The sequence below is a fragment of the Chenopodium album genome, chromosome 8, assembly GCF_948465745.1.
Source record: "Chenopodium album chromosome 8, dcCheAlbu1.1, whole genome shotgun sequence".
Taxonomy (NCBI): Eukaryota; Viridiplantae; Streptophyta; class Magnoliopsida; order Caryophyllales; family Amaranthaceae; genus Chenopodium; species Chenopodium album.
The window spans coordinates 64,584,406-64,606,769 of NC_137841.1; the positions used below are offsets into that span (position 1 = coordinate 64,584,406).

At 31.8% G+C, this 22,364-nt stretch overlaps 5 protein-coding genes across 5 annotated transcripts; 2 read left to right on the forward strand and 3 right to left on the reverse strand.

Annotated features, from left to right (window-relative positions):
• Window positions 1–1,108: 1,108 nt before the first annotated feature.
• Window positions 1,109–4,014, reverse strand: LOC145643184 (polygalacturonase-like). The gene is made up of 4 exons (XM_081694338.1): window positions 3,568–4,014; window positions 2,755–2,835; window positions 2,557–2,661; window positions 1,109–1,303 (listed from the first exon to the last, which is right to left on the reverse strand). The coding sequence occupies exons 1-4, from the start codon at window positions 4,012–4,014 to the stop codon at window positions 1,109–1,111; spliced, it is 828 nt and encodes a 275-aa protein (XP_081550464.1).
• Window positions 4,015–7,007: 2,993 nt separating this feature from the next.
• Window positions 7,008–7,946, reverse strand: LOC145643185 (F-box/FBD/LRR-repeat protein At5g56420-like). The gene is made up of 2 exons (XM_081694339.1): window positions 7,226–7,946; window positions 7,008–7,117 (listed from the first exon to the last, which is right to left on the reverse strand). The coding sequence occupies exons 1-2, from the start codon at window positions 7,944–7,946 to the stop codon at window positions 7,008–7,010; spliced, it is 831 nt and encodes a 276-aa protein (XP_081550465.1).
• Window positions 7,947–10,633: 2,687 nt separating this feature from the next.
• On the forward strand, window positions 10,634–11,542 carry LOC145643186 (F-box/LRR-repeat protein At4g14096-like). Its single transcript, XM_081694340.1, has one exon. The coding sequence runs from the start codon at window positions 10,634–10,636 to the stop codon at window positions 11,540–11,542; it is 909 nt and encodes a 302-aa protein (XP_081550466.1).
• A 4,734-nt stretch (window positions 11,543–16,276) lies between these two features.
• On the forward strand, window positions 16,277–17,323 carry LOC145643188 (F-box/FBD/LRR-repeat protein At5g22660-like). Its single transcript, XM_081694341.1, has one exon. The coding sequence runs from the start codon at window positions 16,277–16,279 to the stop codon at window positions 17,321–17,323; it is 1,047 nt and encodes a 348-aa protein (XP_081550467.1).
• A 1,741-nt stretch (window positions 17,324–19,064) lies between these two features.
• LOC145643189 (polygalacturonase-like) lies at window positions 19,065–20,851 on the reverse strand. The gene is made up of 3 exons (XM_081694342.1): window positions 20,366–20,851; window positions 19,379–19,897; window positions 19,065–19,286 (listed from the first exon to the last, which is right to left on the reverse strand). The coding sequence occupies exons 1-3, from the start codon at window positions 20,810–20,812 to the stop codon at window positions 19,065–19,067; spliced, it is 1,188 nt and encodes a 395-aa protein (XP_081550468.1). The 5' UTR covers window positions 20,813–20,851.
• Between the last annotated feature and the right edge of the window lie 1,513 nt (window positions 20,852–22,364).

Sequence of the window (22,364 nt, forward strand, 5' to 3'; positions counted from 1 at the left end):
TTGTATATAATTCATGCTCTTACAAATCGTGTAACTGCACTTCCAGCAATAGTCAAACTCATAGTGCTGAAATGTTGGTGCAACATGAACAATAACTATAGGCGCATAGCACCTATATGCTTTAGAAACAAATACGAGTAGAATGATAAAATGTACTACTACATGCATTAGGTGACAAGTGGCAGATATTTTAGGAGAAAATAATCAACGACATAAGATGACAAAAAGTATCACTACATGCATAATAGTACACAAAAAATACTATTAAGACAACTTAAAACTTTAATGGTACATTATACATGCATAATAGCACATAAAAATGTTCCACGTAGAAAAACATCAAATTGAAAAAAAAAAAAAACAAAAAATAAAAAAAAACCATAATACCCTCCTATATGCATGCATACAAATAGGTGCTATATATGCGCCTCTATATGCACTCCAACATGAATAGCACAGTAGTCTGAGTGTCTGACTTTGCTACGAACATGGTTCCACAAACAATAAGTAAGACATCAAGTTAAACAAAGAAACAAAGAGTGAGGTTTTAACTATTTAGAGGTACTCAAACCAGCAGAGGACAGCAAGTTACAGATGATGGTTTAGACAGAGCATCAACAGGACATAATGCAAACACTGCAGATCATTTTTGAGCTCACTGCAAGTGCTTTGTCTATTAATGTCTTTAAAGTTTAGATGGGAATCCTGATTGGTGGTTGCAGCGCCACAATCATAGCCGTGGATGTGCTAACAGGGTAGACATTTCAGGTTGCATGTACTGGTGGTTAAGTAATTAACATGACAATCTTGAACACAGCGTAGTCAGAAAAACTTCTCTAACTAGATAGTGATGGCTGATGCTGCACATCAGGTTTGCGGTAATTCAACATGACTTTAAAGTGGAGCAGAGGAAGGAGTCCGTTTATCACTTGTGATCAAGTATTGTGCTAAACAAACTAGCCATATAAATATTAATGAAGAATTTTTCTGAAAGATGTCCTACACTCCTACTTAAATTACCTGAACTTTAATTTTTACAAATAATTTGACAGAAGATTGGCAATGCCATATGTGAGTCTCGGTACCTTTACTTTTGTTTCAAGCCATACTAGTTTGCAAGTTCGTGCACTAAACAAAAGCAGCTTTCACTTGCCCTAGCAGTCTGAACAAAAAGGGAATCAGAGGTTTCCCTAACCTCCATCATCAGCAAGTATAGCTTCTGCACCGTCTTCGGAGTTCTTAATGTTAGATGAAAACCCCCATCACTACCTATTCTCAGAAATCTAAATATAAAATCCAAACACTATACAGACAAGAAAAGCAGCAAGTTTTCACAGTTTGATGTTTAATTTGATCCTTTACCTTTGTTTTCCTATTATCTTATACATCATTTTTCAAACGAGCCACTATCTGAGAATCATGCTCCCAATAATAGCTCTGATTAATTAGTTGTACAAGTTTATAACAGGGAGATGATAACAAATTAAGCTTATGATGATCAACTACCAGATGATATGTATTTAATTTCCACCCTCCCCTTAGTTCATACACTGTACCACCTCGATTTGAGTCACACAAACCCTAACCCCAATTTCTCCGAACTAATTGTCATTATTGCAATCGAACTAACCGAAACAATCATATGCTCCCTGAGCATTCCTTATGCTAGTATTCATGATTGATGAATAAGTTGTATGGGAAGAAGTGAATGTAATCAATTAAATTGGGGTTTGGTTGGTTGGATTTGAAAGTTCACTTTCTCATTCTACAAAGAAGAGGCCCGCCTTTATATTGGTGATGTAATATGATACTCCCTTCGTTTTTTTTTTTATTTACATCACTTTTTTTTATGGGTATTTTTTTAAATGCATCATTTCTATATTTGGTAATGGATTTTTTTTTGAAAAACTACCTTTTAAACTAGGTCATAATTCTTAATTTGGTAATGGGTATTTTTTGAATAATTTTTAATTTTTCTTAAGTATTAACACTAGGTCATAAGGCGCAGTTTAAAGGACACAATTACCTAACCCCTGCTTATAAACAGAATGGAGAGCAATGAGGACAAATTGAGTTCTCTTCCTGATGATAGACCTCTCATATCAACTGGCCAATATACTCCAAATTTTCATAAAATTTAATTTGAACATGCCTTTCATAAAATTGAAAAGGATAGAGTACAACGTTTTGTTTTTTAGACTAGCTATATTATATAGAGTCACACTAATAAATAATTTGATTTAAAAAAAACACTAATAAATAATTACTCTAAACCTTATAGATAGATCAAAATAGAATAAGTTATGATGGAGCTCTTACAAATTATGTAATATGAAAAAGTATTCTTTGGGTAAGGTAAGAGTTCATAAAAACAAGAGGGGTATGTATTCAACTTTGAGGGTTTAAACTTTATAATCCAAACGTGTTTTTAACAATATTCATTAAAGGTATAAACAAACTACATATTTTTTTTTGTATTATAAAGTGTATATAAAAATCAATTGAAACAACTTTTAGGTTGAACATTTCCAAAAGTTGATCCCTCACAATTGTTACAAAAAAAGAAGCTTGCTTGTTCTCGTGAGTCAACTTTATATTCTTCAATTTTATGCCCAAACAACGATGTTTTGAGCTACAATCAAATTTCACAGCAATAGAAACCTATTCAAAAAAAATAAGAAAAATCATTTTATAAGATTTAAAATAAAAAATTTAAATAAGATCTTGAACATATAAAAATATAGTCTAATATACCTCTCCAGGACAATCCTTATGATTGGGGCAATAATTTTGGTCGATGATAATTGGATTTCGAGCATTCTCCATTGTGAGATGCTGAAACACAACATCGCTAACAAATCCATCACTTGGTCTTCCCCAATACTTAATTCTCACCCCATTCTCCGTATTAATAGAACTTTTGTCTCATGTAACGTTTTTCCTAAACTCCCAATACTTATACCATGACCGGGACCACATGTGATATCTTGAATCCACAAATTTTTAGTTCCGATGATTGTAGACTATGGCCCGAGGCAGAAATCGTAACACCTTGTACTTTCACGTTTTGACAATCATCAATAACAATATGGTACAACTGACTATCTAATCAGGTTATACCATTTATTTCAATATTTTGGGAATTTACAAAACCTAAACTCTGCAATTCAAAAAAAAAAATTGTTGTATTAATATAAAAATACAGATCAATATATTCTATAGATTAATAAAAATAAATAAATCAGTTTATTATTTTAAAGCATGTGATAATAAAATGAAAGATAAAAAAGTTATTTTTCATTAAAATAGGGTTATGTTAAACAGATTAAATATTAATTTGCGGAAAAAAATAAATTCATAATCACGACTAATAATGCTAGAATATTAATTTGTGTGGCCCTAACGTCTTTTTAATTTAAGTACGTTTTGAGTACTATGTCGAGTCACATAATAATTTTAGGACTGAGATCAAATAACATATAAAGATCTTTAATGTAAAAATAATATATAATAGGTACGTACTAGTTAAATTAGAGCATTACTTTATGTAGAAAATAAATAACTTACTTCCACACCACGAGGACATGCTTCTTTTCCAGATCTCTTACAATTCCATAACTTAGCTCCTGCTGCGTCAAACACTCCACCAGAAAATGTAAGGCCATTGACATGCTCAAATAACACCCATGTTTTTGAGTTTTGAAGCACTTGAAAATCACTAGGGGCTTTAAGGGTTCCGTTAATAACAAAATTAATCTTACTACTTTGACATCCCTTTCCAGAAAACTTAAGGGATTTTGAAACAAAGTATTCTCCTTCAGGAATATGAATTGTCGACTCGCCCGTTGAATCACAAGCTATATTCCAAGCTGCCTCTAACGCCTTAGAAGAGTCCGAATTCGAATTGGGTTTTGCCCCAAGGGTTACCACATCATAATAATTGTAAGCCGCGGTAACAGACTTTAGGTTGAGGATCACCAAAATTATTGACAATGTTAGAATTATGATCTTCATAATTTTTATTATGTAACAAACAGCGATTGAATGCGTAAAATTTTGGTGCTACTGTATAATTATTATAAGAGAAAGAATAGGTGAAATTTTTTTTGAGAAAGAGAATATGTGAAATTTTTTTGAGAAAGAGAATATGTGAAATTTTGGAGGTAGAATAATTAATTTATAAATGTTGGATACTAGTTCCATAAGCATACAAACACATACGAAGTACAATTTATGATTATGGATAATATTGTTTTTAGTCTAGATGATTTGATAATTTTTCATAAGATTCTAATCATATTTTTTTTTTAATCAGTAAAATAGTTTTCCTATAAAATGATAAGTAATATATATATATATATATATATATATATATATATATATATATATATATATATATATATATATATATATATTATTTATCTCGCCCGTTGTCTAAAGTATTAAAATTAGGTCATAACTCAAATAGAGATTTAAAAGAATTGACAAGAAACAAGGCAGAGAAGTAAGAAGGATTTAATTTGATATTCTTTTGCCCTGCTGGCCGGGGAATAGCTCTGATTAATTAGTTGTACAAGTTTATAACAGGGAGATGATAACAAATTAAGCTTATGATGATCAACTACCAGATGATATGTATCTAATTTCCACCCTCCCCTTAGTTCATACCCTGATACCCGCCCCTTTCCTCAGAAGATAATCTTTCTTCTGCATCACCCCTCGCTCCCCTAACCCTGTCAGCGGTTTGAGCTAAATCCTTGATCTCTATGCCAATATAATTAACTAGGAGAAAAATTAAATTCAATCAAACATATAAACAGGCAAAATCAGCTTAATCAGGATATTTAATTTACAAGATTTTAAATGTGCAATTATATCGCATTCTAGCCTCATTAGCAAGATACATGCAAAGGAAAACTGGACTTTTAGCAATGTAAAAGGCAGCTTAAGTATCACAATTGAATGAATTGGATTAATTTTAGGCACTGTCAATTCACCCTACAACCTGGAAAGCCATGCAAAAGCTCCATTGTCACCATCTCATATTCTCATCAATCGATTTCCCAACTGTAATTTTGGCAAAGCCTCAGCTAATTAATAAGTACTACTTTTGTTTAAGAGAAAACCTTGTGCTGGATTGGCTTTAAAATACATAACAGGAATAGCAACCTGCTTATGAGGGGTTTAGAAAGTGCAAAAAAAGGCTGTGTTGTGTTACAAAGTATATTACCGGGTGAGTTTAAACTACACAATAAACTTCTTTTCTTATGCATCATTTTAACACCAAGAGGTTCATGTAAAAACAGGTTGAGTTAGTTTCATTCCATTTTCTGCAAAATGATTTCTGACCTTATCAATAAGACATAAGTTACACTTCAGTGTTAAAAGACAATCTATGGCGTAAAATAGGCTTATTTTTTGTTTCTACAAGTCACTCTCACCAATCAATTGTAACTTCTATTCCGGATTAGTTGTAAGAGTAGACTAAACGACAAAATCCTCTGAAATCAGATGACTGCTACTGCTTTCATCTTTGACTCTATAATACAATTCATGAATAGCAAATTTCAGCTGTGGCTATATGGTACTGAACTTGCTTGTCATTGGTAAACCCATTATCAAGGTCAACCATAACAAAACAGAGAAGAGAAAAGAAAGAGAGAGACTTAGAAGAGTGATTTTTACTGATGGAAAGAGTCAGAATTGCAAGAAAAGAGGGGATGTTCTAAGCTAGTCTACAATTTTATCAAACAACTAAAGTATAAGATATGAAGAAAATTCAAGGATCTAAAGGTTCTAAACCACCAAACTATTATAAGAGGAAGCTTTGCACTCAACTTGCTCTTTTTCTTTCCTCGCCTTTATAAAAGTCCTTCAAACTTCACATCAAAATAAAACGACAAACAAAGTCATAATTGAATGTGAACACAAGCTCAGTTAGCTTTATTGATTTTTTTCCCCCTTTAATTACTTACATGACTATAGATCTTTCATGAGAATTCAAGCATCTGCATCCAATAATTAATTGCTATAGTGCATTTGCATTCTCACTACTCTTTTATCTTTCCATATATATAGCTAAACTAATTCCAAATAATATGCCGAGGGATTCATAATATTCATATAGAGAAGTGATAGGACTAGGATTTTGTAATCACCATTATACAGAGTAATAGTAGAAGTTAACATTTAGAATAAACTAGAAAACAAATACATTGCAGCACAAAATACCTTTGCAACCAAAACCTAGCATTTAAAGAGGCATCTTTTAGGTGAATCAAAGTTACCAAACTACAAGTTCTCAAAAAAACAGTTACCAAACTACAAAATTAAGACAAACTGAGTAGTCAATACCTTTAGCAGTTATCCCATATGCTTATATGTTGTCATTCTGGAAAACACTGAGTTGCATATATCAAGTTGATGGACCCATGTACATTTGACAGGTTAGGTATCCATTTTGTAAGGCATTACCTGATGCTGATACAGATCTACCTGACACCACAACTTCGCAAGTTGAAGAGCTCCTTGGAAGCTCAAACACTGCCTTATAAAACTGACATTCTTTCCACACTTCATATGCCTTTTGCAGTGCATCCTTGAGATCAAATTTTTCCTCGATATGAACATGTAACCGAAGCTTTTCCAAAACATTTGCATTATTCAAAATGTATGCCAATAATTCGAGTTCATTGCTAGTCCCCTTAAGTCTCCCTATTTCTATAGTCTTGAGCTTACTCACCAAACAATTTGGAATAGAATGTACATCACACCATATACTCTGTGCATAGGGGGGATCACCGGTCATATCCACCTTAAGATGCTCTAAGTTGGGAAAGCATTGCAAGTAATATAGCAAATCACTCCAACCACTCATTCCAACATCAGTAAAGCCTGTTTCAAGATGAATTAGATTACGAAAGATTGGTAGATACGCATCACCCCCATAATCAAGGTAAGGCAAGATATTAGTATCCCTGTCTGCCATTAGCTTAAGATGGCTAACACTAAACATTTTGCCAACAAATTTGCACATATGCTGAAGATAAATCTTCATCGTCAACCTCATCAACTTCATCATCATCTATCCATTTACTCAAGTCAATCTCTGCATTGACTAATGTAGTTGGATATCGGATAAAGTAGTAAAATGAAGTGCAATCAATTATACTAAGATTTTACAATTTGGGTGCATCAAAATATATTTTGGCACGTTTCATCATACTCGAAAACCCCAATATATGTATATAGAATGACTTCAAATTGGGAGCAGATATTTTCAGAGAAGGCGCATTCTTGGGTTCCAATAATTCGACATGCAAACATAAATATTCTAACAATGGACAAGACGTAAATAGAGTTTCAAACCAAGAAGGAATATGAACAATGTAACACAATACAAGCTTCTTCAAATTAGGAAGTTGAAACCCTAGATTATTAGGGGGTTTTTCCAGCTTAAACATACCCTCTAATCTCAAAACTACCAGAAATTGGGAATTGAACAAACAAGAAGGTACACGATAATACCCTTCTGAAATTGTATACTCGATACTGATTTCCTCCACATTTTGGCGGGATAATTGACGAAAGTACGAATTCAATAAATCAAAGTTAAGGTAGTAGGATAACTTTGAAAAGTCGAGATTAATGATGCGGAGATGATTCCGATGAGTTAATTGCCGGAATATGTGGGCGACGGTGGTGATGGCGGTGGAATCGGAAGCTTTAAGAGCGGTGAATTGGAGGCGGGTGACGGTGGTCCAGAGGTGGCGCCATCGGCGGGATAAGACGGAAGTGGTGGCGGCGGAATTGGTTGGGAGGAGAGAGAGAATGTCGGTGAGAATGTCGTCTGGAAGTGAACTCAATCTGTCTTTAGTTTCTTCTTCTTCGATTGATCTTCTGGTTCGTTTTCTGATGTAGTGTTTCAGGATTTTGCTATCACCCATTCTCAATTTTTGTATCACTACTCTCTCTATTTTTTTTTTATCTTCTCGTTTCGTAAAAAAAAGAAGTCAAGAGAAAAGAGGGTATCCACTATCTAGTCAATTTACTTTGACCAACAAATAGTCAAAATCAAGTGAGTATGAATGTATGATCTCTAACTGCTGGGACTTGGGTCTAGGGGTGTGCATAAATCGGTCCAACCGTATTTAGACTTGGAATGGATCGGATTAGATCAATTGATTTCAGTCTGGTCCTATGTATAAGAAAATGAAGATTTTGGGTATTTTGACCCAGTCTAAACTGGAATGATCTGGTTTGGACTTAAAACTCGAGGTTTTTTTTTTGCTGAACTTTTGTAGTATGTTAAGCACTTAAATAGTATAATAAAATGTATTAACTGTATTGTAGTACTTGTAAGTTGAAACCCTTATAGATGTTGACTTATAGTTTTAAACTTAGGGTCTGATCAGATTGGCTGAACTGATGAACTTATTAGAGCTGAAATGAACTAAACTGAATTTATAAACGCTGACTCCGATACTATGTTAAAGGACCATCTCAACCAAAAGCTTAAGCTGATGGTTGAGGCCCAGGAATATGTTTTTATACTCTATCAAATTCCATAAATATACCCTCCATTCGACCATTACTAAATAATTTACCTTATATATGACATTACACTATCTTGACCTTATATATTGATTAAATTATTCTTAAAAAATTATTAAAAAGTTTATATTTTCCTTTTTTTTTTGGAAGACTTCCAATGTTTGTTTTTTTGAAATAACTTTCCTTTGTTAAATGAATGTGATTTTTTTTTTTTTTTTTTCATGTCAAATCTACATTGAGGATTTTTTTTTTTTTTTTGATATTGTAATTAAGTCAACAATAGTTTTGTCAATTTGGCTTAATAATTACAATACCGTATAATATTATTCTACTTCATATGTTACACGTGAATTAAGGTGTTTTCTTTTAAACTTGACAATTTTGGAACTTTTTTTTTATTTTTTATGGAGAAAATTTTGGAAACTTAAGTACATTTTAAATAATTAAGGCCCTTGGCCCTGTTCTCTTCACCTTAAAAAAATAATATTAAGTAAAAATAATTTCAGTTCAGTAAAATTAATTCCAGTTCAGTAAAAATAAGTTCTGTTTAGTAAAATTCAGTTTTCTTAAAGAACAATTATAATTGAAAACCAGTAAAAGTAATTTTAGTTCAGCAAAAATAATTTCAATTCAGTAAAATTAATTTAAGTCCAGTAAAAATAATTTAAGTTCAGCAAAAATAATTTCAGTTCAATAAAAATAATTTCAGTTCAGCAAAATTAAGGTGGAGAGAACAGGGCCTAAGTATACTTTTTAGATGCAAGTTTCCATTTATATTTTTCAATTTATTAGTACTCGTATTTTTAAATGAAGTTTCCATTTATATTTTTCAATTTATTAGTACTCGTATCCTTTAATATTCCATTTTTATTTCTTTTTTCATTATGTAAAAAGTTTATTTTTCATTTTAAAATTAACGTAGGTTATTATGGGTATTTTTATTTCATAGTTTTTTTTTTTTTTTTTTTTTTTTTTCCAAAAATGTTGTTAACAGGGATAAGACTGATAACCATAATTATTCTGTATTTTGCATGGGGAGTACTAAATTCAGGAACAATTTACCTAAATGCAGAATAAGTTAATTTTTAAAAAATGATTATATTCCAATTTTGCCCTTGTTTTTATTTAATTCTTTACACTCTTAACAATATAATCATCCCTACCGTTATTTTACCTTTTATCCTATGTAATATTCAATACTATACAAATTGATGGACAATAATGAAGTGCACTATGACGATTTGTTTGAGGTTTTAATTTTTTTTTTTTTCCGTAAAATCTAATTTATAGATGAACAATCAAACAAAATAAAATTTTCATATTATACAATTCTATTCTAGGACATGTCAGGGTGTCGGGATGTGTTTTCGGGGATCAACGATACCCCCGGATCAGAATTCCGGGGGTCAATGGTACCCCCCGGATAAGATTTTCGGGGGTCAACAGTACCCCCCGGATAAAATTTCCGGGGGTCAACAATACCCCCTGGATCAGATTTCCAGGGGTCAACAATACCCCCCGATAAGATTTCTGGGGGTCAATATTAATCCCGAAAAAAAAAAGAACGAAATATTATACAATAAGAACAAAATTACACATATAAATTACCTTAGATGGGAGGAAAAATGAATGTGAAATTTGTGGGATTAGCAAAAAATTTCGGAATTAGCAAAATGTCGTGGGATTAGCAGAGGTAGATCGTAGAAATGGAGAATTTTTTAAGTTGAATTTTACGTTCAAGTTAAAATTATATATTGAGTTCTAAAAAATGAATAAGGGTATTTTAGTCTTTTATTATTTTCATATAAATAAATAATTCCTGCATTTAGGTTATTTTGTACTGCATTTAGTACTTGTGTTTTGCGTAATTAGAAGATATATTTTTCCTAGAAGATGTATCTCCCAAAATTAGAAGATATACTTAACCATATTAGGAGATACTGATATACTCAATATTTTGCGCAAATTAGGAGAAGTTTCTTTACATATTCGTTCTGTTGTATATATGCACTTGCATTATATCAATAAATAAACTTGTCTCTCTTTTAAAGCTACTACTCTCCAAATTCTCATAAAAAAAATGGATAACAGCAAAATCATGAAATACCATGTAAAGCAAAGCAGTAGGACAAGAAGTGAGGAAGACAGATTGAGTTCACTTCCAGACGCAATTATCACTGACATTCTATCTCGCCTCCCTACCAATTCGGCTGCTGCTACCTCCGTCTTATCCCACCGTTGGCGCCACCTCTGGACCGGCATTACCCGCATTAAACTCCGTGAACTTAAATCCACCGCCTTAATCGACACCGTCCTACAAAAGCTTACATCTCAGAAACTCCACAAGTTTGTTCTCTATGCTTTTGTTGGTGATCTGTCAAATTATTTGGAATCCAGGACAGAATCATGGTTTCGAGTAATTTGCAGCCGAAACGTGGAGACTATTAAAATCTTTACACAGTATTACTTTTTATTTTGGTTACCCGCTTATCTATTCAATTCTGAACATTTGGTTACTTTGGAATTAATTGGTAGGTTTGTATGGCCGAAAATTGAGGATTTGAAAATTCATCTCCCTAATTTGAAGAAACTTACGATTGATCTTTGTGTTAATGATGTCCCTGTCTGGTTGGATACTCTAATAAGGCCTTCCCCGTTGTTAGAATATTTGAAAGTTTTCGTCACCCTCGAATCAGATTTTGGTTCTGATTCTGATTATGAATCTGATGATCCAGTAGATTTGTCTAGTTCTGTTCTTAATATCATTGCTCCCAATTTGAAGAAATTATCTATATATATTCCATTGCTCTACCGGCAAATTAAAGTATCTATCGATGCACCCAAATTGGCAGACATTAGCATAACTGATTTCTTTTCAGTTTATTACTTTGTCAAGAGTCCAACTACATTAGTCAAAGCGCATATTGACTTGAGTTATGAAGAAAGTGACCCTGAGTTATCAGAAGATTATCTTTATCGGATGAACTAGTTTGTTGGAGGAATGTCTAGTGTTTGCGACCTTGAATTGAAGCTAGGTAGTGCCACCAACATTTTGGCAAACCGTAATTCTGTAAATCTGCCAATCTTTTCTAATTTAACCCGTCTTCTTCTTGAAACAAATTGCTTTAAAGATTTGCTGTTTTCATTGCATTATTTTCCCAATATAGTACATCTTGAGGCGAGTCTATGCTTACTACCCTCACACACTCGTGTTACGGAGCAAAGGAGTTGGTGTGCACCGGATTCTGTTCCAGTTTGTTTAGTAAGTAAGCTCGAGACTATACAAATAAGCGGACTCAAGGGAGTTGAGGATGACCTCTGGCTTCTAGGATACTTTCTGAGTAATGCAGTTGTTTTGAAAAAGCTTGTTGTAAGTTCTGGGGCGGCACATGTCAAAGTTGCAAAAGAAAACGGGGAAGATCAGAAGGAATGTCAGTTCTGCAGGTTATTGTTGAATCTTCCAAGGAGCTCCTCGACGTGTGAAGTGGTTTCTGGTTGGTATACCAGAGAATCAGGTAGTTTTCGATACCGTACGTGTTCAAGTAGCTGTGGGCATACAAACCTGACACATTGCCTTGATGGTTTACCAAATGCAACATTCAAGCTTGTAAATTGGAGATACTATATGCTGGATATGTATCAGGATATTGACAAAAGGTAGCCTTACAATGTACTGGTCTTTTACTCTTTTCTATTAATTAAGTTTATACAAGTATATCTTTTGTTTGATAATGCCTTTAGTTTGAACTCTGAAGGACATCTATAATTCTATAATTCAAGTTTTGCCTCCTGTCTTAGTGTTCTGGTTTGGGCTATTTGTCGAATTCATAGACTTGGTATGAGAGACTTAAGGGGAATGAAGAAGGAGAAAAGGGGAGCAGGGAAAGAGTGAGTTGACTGAAGATAAATCAAAGTAAATTATAAAATTTGTATGGCATAATTCATAAAATTTGTATGTTTAGATTTCTTGTGTCCCCTATAACAAAAAATAATCAAAGTAGGGTGTGTAAATTCTGATGACTATGCAGAAGCATATCCAATTGATGATGCAATAGATTGAAGTGTAAATAATTCCCGGTCTATTTCTTATTGCTACAATTAGTATCCCAAGTCCCAACTAATTGTTCTTTGTGCTCAACTCGCATTCAGTAGTTATCCTTTCACTAAAAAATACTAGGGGAGTTTGATTTTGTTTTTAAAAATTTTTTTGGTCATAATAATAGAGGAGTAACGTGAAGGGAAAAAAATGGCAAACAAAAAATGAGAGGAGATGAATTTTGGGTTGAATTAGTGTTTATGAGTTGAAGAAGAGAGGAGAGTTGAGGTGTGTTGAATATGAAAAATAGAAGATAAAAATAAAGCCATTGTTTAGAAACATAAACTAGGAGTTTGTTTGGCATCATTTTTGGTTTTCATTTTTCTGTTTTTTTTTTTAAAACTAAAAACCAAAAACAGGAAAAGAAAAAAGTATTTCCACTTTTTCGTTGTCAAATTTCAAAATTATCATTATTTTAATAAGTTAAAATAATTTTTGATTGATTATGTGACATATATAATATACTTTTAAAAGGCAAAAAAAAAAAAAAAAAAAAAAAAAAAAAAACCCACAACGATGCCAAAAAAACCCTAATCTCTCTCCTTTGTTTTGGGAATTACATAGTCATTAATTAGATGGTTGGAGAATTAAAATACAATTGAAACTTAAATGTGAAATTTCCAGTAAACATATTTAAATTTTAAATGAAAAATTAAATGTCCCATAAAATGAATTTGGAGTTAAACCTATTTTCATATGGTAGCTAACTGGGAAATTGTTATGAATTGGTCACTACTCACTTGTACATACTACATATAAAATATAGGCATTTATTGAAAATAAAACTAGATTAACCCCGTGCGATGTACGGTTTTAGAATAAGAATTGAATTATAAACTTTTAATGTCAACTGAAAGAAAATAACTTCCTCATTTTTCCTAACTAATTTGTTATTAAATATGAATATACAATTCCCGAAAGTGCAAAATTTTCATATTTCAATTAAATTATATTATTAACTATTGTTAACAACTCATAAATAACTAAATAGCATATTATGTGTAGAAAACCCAAAATTTAAAATTTAAAAATTCAAATGGATTATATTTTCAAAGTTATGTTAAATAGGGTAGCTTAAAAATAAAGGAAAAAAATGACATCATCATTGAATTTTAGAGGGAAAAAATTAAATAAAAAAGTGACAGGTAGGCAATGATGACATCAATTTTAGTATATACTAGTTTTGTGCCCCGTGCGATGCCTGTGTTATTTTAAAACATATCATTGATACAAAATGAGTTAGGAATTGATATGTTTTTGTGACGATTTAAACTTGTAGACGTGTAATGACTAATAATAATAATATTGGTGAAAAACATTTCTTGACCCGTAACTTGAAATAATGACCCTGTTTGAATGACTTGTGACCCGACTGATTGACAAGTCTACACACAGTAATAAAATTATATTAGATTGTGAAGTATATTATTTTAATTGATTAGAATATATTATAAACAATGGATGTGGTACATTTTGAACTAATTCCTTCGCTCCAAAAAAAAATATTATGATACAAAAAATAAATTTATATGATAATTTATGAAAGTTATAATCTAATTATTTTTTAATATAAAATTATAATTCAATTTGTACATATGAAATATTGGTACTTTATAAAAAATAAAATTCTAAATTAACAATTTTATCCTAAAATTCTATCCAAATCTAATATATATATATATATATATATATATATATATATATAAAGGGGAGTTTTTTTTCCGAGTTTTTAGAGAGCCACGTAGGATCTAATTTTCTCAGCGTGCCATGTAGGATTATAAATCTTAGTAGTAGCCAAATAAATAAGAGATTATTAATTTCTTTTAGAATTTAATAATTTAAATGTCATGTAAGAAAAATTGGCGAATGTGATTTTTAAGTTTAAATTAATTAAATATTATATATTATCTTTTAATATTAGGAATTTTATCTAAATATATAACAAATTGTAGGCTCATAAATACAAAAAAAAAACATTATTTAAAAAAAATCAAACAAACCGTGCATCGCACGGGCTTCATCAAGTTTGATTGAAAATAAAATTCTAAACTAACTCAATTATCCTACAAATTGAATATTCTATATAACTCTATTCTACGTGGCACGACACTTGTCGAAAAGTTCGAACGCCAAGTGTCGCTGCCTCGTCGCCGGGCTAAAAGTTTAGCTTTATATATTAGTGATATGATGATATGATAATATAGTTTCTAAACCAAAAGTTTGATCCTCAGACCAAATTTTATTGAAAATAAAACTTAAAATTATTTTTTTTTTTATCCTACAAAATCTATATAAATCTATTGAACTTTTTTATCCTATTCTACAACAAATATATTCAAATAAATCCTACATGTTAAACTAACAGCTCCCTCAAAAAAAAAAAAAAAAAAAAAAAAATCCTGTGAATGTCTGGCTATTAGTTTTATGATGTGGGAAGTTGAAATATCCTTGGAATTGCTAATTCCTTCGTTTTGAATTGCACTTTTTTTATTAACCAAACAACTAATTTTCTAGGAATTTTGAATGCCTATAAAAAATTTTGGTTCAACCTAACAAGACGTCTGGCTATTAGTTTTATGATGTGGGAAGTTGAAATTTCCTTGGAATTGCTAATTCCTTCGTTTTGAATTGCACTTTTTTTATTAACCAAACAACTGATTTTCTAGGAATTTTGAATGCCTATAAAAATTTTTGGTTCAACCTAACAAGACCTCATAGTGATGGAAAATTTGAGATTGAGTATGAGCAAAATTATGGAATACAATCTTAGAAAACAAGTGAGAAAGTCTAGGGAAGAAGAAGATAGGTTGAGTTCACTTCAAGACGTCATTTTCACTGACATTCTTTCTCACCTTCCAATCAAATCTGCTGCTGCCACCTCCGTCTTATCACACCGATGGCGCCGCCTCTGGACCGGCATCACATGTGTCGAACTCTTTGTTGATCAATGGCGGATCCATGTAGTAACAAGGGGTAGCACATGCTACCCCCAGAATTTCGGTATAAATTTATTAATACTGGACATTTATACTAGATGCTTATCAATGCTGCAGTGGTAAGAGAGAATTTACCAAGATTGATGTTTTGCGGTAAGTTTATCACCTAGTATTAATTTCTAAAAATAGTTAATTTGATACCTCATACCATTATGTAGGTTTTTTTTTTTATTATTATTTTTATCGTAATTATTTTTTATAAGTATAATATATATTAGTAATTGTTTTAAGTTCTCGGCCAAATGTATGCATGTCCAAAATCACATTGTCAATTAATAAGTAGCATAACAATATACTAACATATTGCATTGCATCAATAAAACCACTCAGTTTATTATTTTGCTAATTGTTTTTGTGGGAATTTTTCAATATGAATAGCTAAAATAAAGTCCGGTTTTAATTTTATTTTAAAATTTTCTTAAACAACTGCGTGCTCGCTACCCCTACTTGGAAATCCTGATCCGCCACTGTTGTTGATGATACAAAATTCACCCCGCCATAATCAACCACATCCTGCGACAACTTACTTGTCGGAAACTCCACGAGTTTGTTCTCGATGTCACTAATAAGTTATCTGATTATCCGACACCCACTGCGACAACATCATGGTTTCGAGAAGTTTGCAGCCGAAATGTGGAGAATATCAAAGTTGAAGCAGAGTATTATGGTTACTTTTTCTTACCCGCTTTTTTTGTTTAATACTCAATCTTTAGTAACTTTGACATTATGGGGTTTGTTTGAATTTCCTAAATTTGAGGATTTGTGTTTTAATCTCCCTAATTTGAAGATACTTAACCTAAACAAGCTTAAAGATGTCCCTCTTTGGTTGGAAACCCTAATTACTTCTTGCCCACTTTTGGAAGATTTGGATTTAGGCTTTAATCTAGATTTAGACTCACATTTGTCTAGTTATGCTGTGATTATAGTTGGTTCTAATTTGGAGTCACTAACTATACGTCTGCTAGCTGAATCCTCGAGTAAGAAGTGGCACCTTAGAGTATCAATTGATGCACCCAAATTGTCTTACCTTTACATTGAAGATGGCAATTCAATTTATACCTTTCTCCGGAATCCAACTACATTAGTCGACGCACATATTAGATTGATAAATGATGATAGTTATTGGCTGTATTTAGATGATGAAGAGGAGGATAATGACTTGTTACATGTACAACAAGAAGAATATCTTCGCCAAATGGCCAAGTTTGTTAGAGGAATGTCTAGTGTTACCTACCTTGAGCTGAAGCTAGAGAGTTGGACCAATATTTTGAGATATATTAATCATGTGAATCTGCCAATCTTTCCAAATCTCACCTATCTTAATACAAATTGCTTAAAGGATTTGATATTTTCTTTACACTGTTTTCCCAACTTAGAGCATCTTGAGGTGTGCTTAGACAATGATGATAAAACAGAGCAAAGAAGTTGGTGTGCACCAGATTCTATTCCTGATTGTTTTGCAAGTACGCTCAAGACTATACAAATAACGGGACTAGAGATCATTGGTGATGAACTACTCGGGCCTCTGACATACATTCTGAGTAATGCAATTGCTTTGGAAAAACTTCTCATACGTTTTGGCAGGGTGGATAGGAAATATTTCGGAAATGAACATGATGATGAAGTCATGAAGCATATGCGGTGGGGAAAGTATGCAAGTTCAGTAAGTCATTGTTGAAGCTTCCACGGAGCTCCTCAACATGTGAGGTTGTGGTTTCTGTTAGGCATGTCGAAGCAGCAAGTAATGACATACAAGACAATTACGTTACATGTCAAATGTATTTGGGCGAATATATATATAGTTTGGTTTAGGCTTTAACAATGTTTCTAGAAATGCTGAATATGTATCAGGGTATGCCGTAATGTAGCCTTGCAATATTAATGTAATGGTCTTTAGCTCTTTTCTATTAAGTGTTATCTATTAAAGTCCTTTTACTTCTCTATATGGGTATGTTAATCTTCATTTACAAATGCCTTAGTCTGAATGATTTCTTAAAATCAGAAGATCAGATAATCCAAAAGCTAACTCGTAATAAGCTGGCAGATTACGAACAAAGCTCATTTCATCAACGACGAGGTTATTATTATAAATAAGCCAAGCAGTTTGTAAGCTGTCTTTTGGTTATGAAATTCATTATAAAATAACAACTCAAAGTTTGTGTATACGTTCAATCTCAACATTGTTGTTTGTTATTTGGTTTGTCTGAAGTAGTGAAGTCAGAGGTCGGTTCTTGATAAAATTTGGTAAGAAAGCTAGAAAAAGTAATATGTCAAGTGCAAATTAAAATCTTCTTGAGAAATTACTTAGCTTGATGGTTTTGGGTCTGATCTGTTGACTCTTAAACTCACTATATATATCTTCTGCTTATGGTTGTTAGTTGAAATTGTAGACTATCTAGACATTGTAATTAAATAAGTATTATACTTGTATTGATATAACTATAGAACTATAACCTTCTAATTTCTCTAGTTTTCAACCTTGCTTCTGCTACATCTTCTTCTTCAACCTTTATTCTTATCTCAACTTGCTTGCTTCTCTAGTTTTTATTACTGCTACTTTCTGCTACATCTTCTTCTTCAATTATTTTATTCGTCAAGAATTTGAACCTTTCTCCGGCACTTAGGAGGAGACAACGATGGCGCAGGAAGGCCAAAAACACTGTACCACCTCAATTCTCATCTTCAACTTGCTTGCTTTTCTAGTTTTCAACCTTTATTCTCATCTCTAGGTTTTCTAATTTGACATGATGATTTACTTAAATTGTATATAAATAGATTAGTGACATTAAAAAAAAAAAAAAGTGATGTTTTTTTTATTTACATCACTTTTTTTTATGGGTATTTTTTTAAATGGATCATTTCTATATTTGGTAATGGATTTTTTTGTGAAAAACTACCTTTTAAACTAGATCATAATTCTTAATTTGGTAATGGGTATTTTTTGAATAATTCTTAATTTTTCTTAAGTATTAACACTAGGTCATAAGGCGTAGTTTAAAGGACACAATTACCTAACCCCTGCTTATATATAGAATGGAGAGCAAGGAGGACAAATTGAGTTCTCTTCCTGATGATAGACCTCTCATATCAACTGGCCAATATACTCCAAATTTTCATAAAATTTAATTTGAACAGGCCCTTTCATAAAATTGAAAAGGAAAGAGTACAACGTTTTGTTTTTTGAGACTAGCTATATTATATAGAGTCACACTAATAAATAATTACTCTAAACCTTATAGATAGATCAAAATAGAATAAGTTATGATGGAGCTCTTACAAATTATGTAATATGAAAAAGTATTCTTTGGGTGAGGTAAGAGTTCATAAAAACTAGAGGGGTATGTATTCAACTTTGAGGGTCATTAAAGGTATAAACAAACTACATATTTTTTTTTTGTATTATAAAATGTATATAAAAATCAATTGAAACAACTTTTAGGTTGAACATTTCCAAAAGTTGATCCCTCGCAATTGTTACAAAAAGAAGAAGCTTGCTTGTTCTCATGAGTCAACTTTATATTCTTCAATTTTATGCCCAAACAACGATGTTTTGGGCTACAATCAAATTTCACAGCAATCGGTGTTGATGATGATCCATGGATATCGTCATATGTTATGTCAGTTATTCTTACTCCAGAAACCTATTTACAAAAAATAAGAAAAATCATTTTATAAGATTTAAAATAAAAAAATTTAAATAAGATATTGAACATAAAAATATAGTCTAATATACCTCTCCAGGACAATCCTTATGATTGGGGCAATAGTTTTGGTCGATGATAATTGGATTTCGAGCATTCTCCATTGTGAGATGCTGAAACACAACATCGCTAACAAATCCATCACTTGGTCTTCCCCAAGACTTAATTCTCACCCCATTCTCCGTATTAATAAAAGTTGACGTTTGTACCGTGACATTGTGAACTTTTGCCTCATATAACGTTTTTCCTAAACTCCCAATACTTATACCATGACCGGGACCACATGTGATATCTTGAATCCACAAATTTTTAGTTCCCGGTCCAATTGAGATACAATCATCTCCTGTAGCAATGTTCGAACTCGATATTGTAACATCAATTGATGATTGTACATGAATACCATCGGTGTTAGGACTATGGCCCGAGGCAGAAATCGTAACCCCTTGCACATTCACGTTTTGACAATCATCAAAAACAATATGGTACAACTGACTGTCTAATGATGTTATACCATTTATTTCAATATTTTGGGAATTTACAAAACCTAAACTCTGCAATTCAAAAAAAAAAAAATCGTTGTATTAATATAATACAGATTAATATATTCTATAGATTAATAAAATAAATAAATCAGTTTATTATTTTAAAGCATGTGATAATAAAATGAAAGATAAAAAAGGTTATTTTTCATTAAAATAGATAGGGTTATGTTAAACAGATTAAATATTAATTTGCGGAAAAAAATAAATTCATAATCACAACTAATAATGCTAGAAGGTAAAAGATTAAATAAAACTAATTAAATTTTTTTAATATAATTCTTTTAAAATTAAATATTAATTTGTGTGGCCCTAATGTCTTTTTAATTTAAGTACATTTTGAGTACTATGTCGAGTGACATAATAATTTTAGGGCTGAGATCAAATAACATATAAAGATCTTTAATGTAAAAATAATATATAATAGGTACGTACTAGTTAAATTAGAGCATTACTTTATGTAGAAAATAAATAACTTACTTCCACACCACGAGGACATGCTTCTTTTCCAGATCTCTTACAATTCCATAACTTAGCTCCTGCTGCGTCAAACACTCCACCAGAAAGTGTAAGGCCATTGACATGCTCAAATAACACCCATGTTTTTGAGTTTTGAAGCACTCGAAAATCACTAGGGGCTTTAAGGGTTCCGTTAATAACAAAATTAATCTTACTACTTTGACATCCCTTTCCAGAAAACTTAAGGGATTTTGGAACAAAGTATTCTCCTTCAGGAATATGAATTGTCGACTCGCCCGTTGAATCACAAGCTATATTCCAAGCCGCCTCTAACGCCTTAGTAGAGTCCGAATTCGAATTGGGTTTTGCCCCAAGGGTTACCACATCATAATAATTGTAAGCTGCGGTAACAAACTTTAGGTTGAGAATCACTAAAATTATTGACAATGTTACAATTATGATCTTCATAATTTTTATTATGTAACAAACAACGATTGAATGCGTAAAATTTTGGTGCTACTGTATAATTATTATAAGAAAAAGAATAGGTGAATTTTTTTTGAGAAAGAGAATATGTGAATTTTGTTGAGAAAGAGAATATGTGAAATTTTGGAGGTAGAATAATTAATTTATAGATGTTGGATACTAGTTGCATAAGCATACAAACACATACGAAGTACAATTTATGACTATGGATAATATTGTTTTTAGTCCAGATGATTTGATAATTTTTCATAAGATTCTAGTCATATATATTTTTTATTAATCAGTAAAATAGTTTATCTCAGTAAAAAAAAAAAAAAAAAGTTAAACTTATTTATCTCGTCCGTTGATTCTATTTTTAACTTGAATCATTATGTGTGCAAATATCTAAAGTATTAAAACTAGGTCATAACTTGAAATAAGGCAGAGAAGTAAGAAGGATTTAATTTGATATTCTTTTGCCCTGCTGGGGAATAGCTCTGATTAATTAATTGTACAAGTTTATAACAGGGAGATGATAACAAATTAAGCTTATGGTGATCAACTACCAGATGATATGTATCTAATTTCCACCCTCCCCTTAGTTAATACACTGTACCACCTCAATTTGAGTCACACAAACCCTAACCCCAATTTCTCCGAACTAATTGTCATTATTGCAATCGAACTAACCGAAACAATCATATGCTCCTTGAGCATTCCTTATGCTAGTATTCATGATTGATGAATAAGTTGTATGGGAAGAAGTGAATGTAATCAATTAAATTGGGGTTTGGTTGGTTGGATTTGAACGTTCACTTTCTCATTCTACAAAGAAGAGGCCCGCCTTTATATTTGTGATGTAATATGATACTCCCTTCATTTTTTTTATTTACATCACTTTTTTTTATGGGTACTTTTTTAAATGCATCATTTCTAAACACGTTGATGTGCCACGTAGTCTATTTTTAAGTGCGCCACATCACCTTTCCAACATCTTATGATGCCACATCATCACTTAAACAACACCACGTCACCAAGAAACATATAGTGCCATATCATCACTAAAACAACGCCATGTCACCAAGAAACCAACAATAATATTTCGCATAAAAATATAAGGTTAAGAAGATTCGATCCCTCAACCTTATATATTAAGGATGACCATTTAACTATCTAAGCTAAATACACTATGTTATTAATGTATAAAAACTTTTATATAAATACAACCCACAACGTTCAGAAGAAAAAAAAAAAAAAACTCAATAATGATGATTTCAGTTTTGAAAAGCCTATATTAAAATTTATCGATTGTAAGTCTACAACAATAGCAACCTGGAGCAACGTCCGGGCAACTCACTAGTTAGGCTTTTATTTCCCGACGTTGGCCATATCATGTGAGGGTCATGTGACCCTTTAATTACTTAATTCCCCCTTTTACCCCCAAATTTTCACACTTTACACGTTTTCCCCTTCAAGCGATCAAGCCTATTAAAAAATACGCATTTTATTGCAAAATTGTATAATTTTGATTGTAAATTAGGAATATATATATATA

What these genes read in the sequence shown, in the direction of transcription:
- LOC145643184 (XM_081694338.1), bottom strand. Translation starts at nt 4,014, where the DNA reads ATGAAGATCATAATTCTAACATTGTCAATAATTTTGGTGATCCTCAAC. An exon ending in CATGTCCTCGTGGTGTGGAA is followed by an intron (nt 2,836 to 3,567) that starts GTAAGTTATTTA and finishes GTTGTGTTTCAG; the next exon opens with CATCTCACAATGGAGAATGC. An exon ending in ATAAGGATTGTCCTGGAGAG is followed by an intron (nt 2,662 to 2,754) that starts GTATATTAGACT and finishes TTTTTTGAATAG; the next exon opens with GTTTCTATTGCTGTGAAATT.
- LOC145643185 (XM_081694339.1), bottom strand. Translation starts at nt 7,946, where the DNA reads ATGGGTGATAGCAAAATCCTGAAACACTACATCAGAAAACGAACCAGA. An exon ending in ACATATATTGGGGTTTTCGA is followed by an intron (nt 7,118 to 7,225) that starts GTATGATGAAAC and finishes CAACTACATTAG; the next exon opens with TCAATGCAGAGATTGACTTG.
- LOC145643186 (XM_081694340.1), top strand. Translation starts at nt 10,634, where the DNA reads ATGGATAACAGCAAAATCATGAAATACCATGTAAAGCAAAGCAGTAGG.
- LOC145643188 (XM_081694341.1), top strand. Translation starts at nt 16,277, where the DNA reads ATGTGGAGAATATCAAAGTTGAAGCAGAGTATTATGGTTACTTTTTCT.
- LOC145643189 (XM_081694342.1), bottom strand. Translation starts at nt 20,812, where the DNA reads ATGAAGATCATAATTGTAACATTGTCAATAATTTTAGTGATTCTCAAC. An exon ending in CATGTCCTCGTGGTGTGGAA is followed by an intron (nt 19,898 to 20,365) that starts GTAAGTTATTTA and finishes TTTGAATTGCAG; the next exon opens with AGTTTAGGTTTTGTAAATTC. An exon ending in ATAAGGATTGTCCTGGAGAG is followed by an intron (nt 19,287 to 19,378) that starts GTATATTAGACT and finishes TTTTGTAAATAG; the next exon opens with GTTTCTGGAGTAAGAATAAC.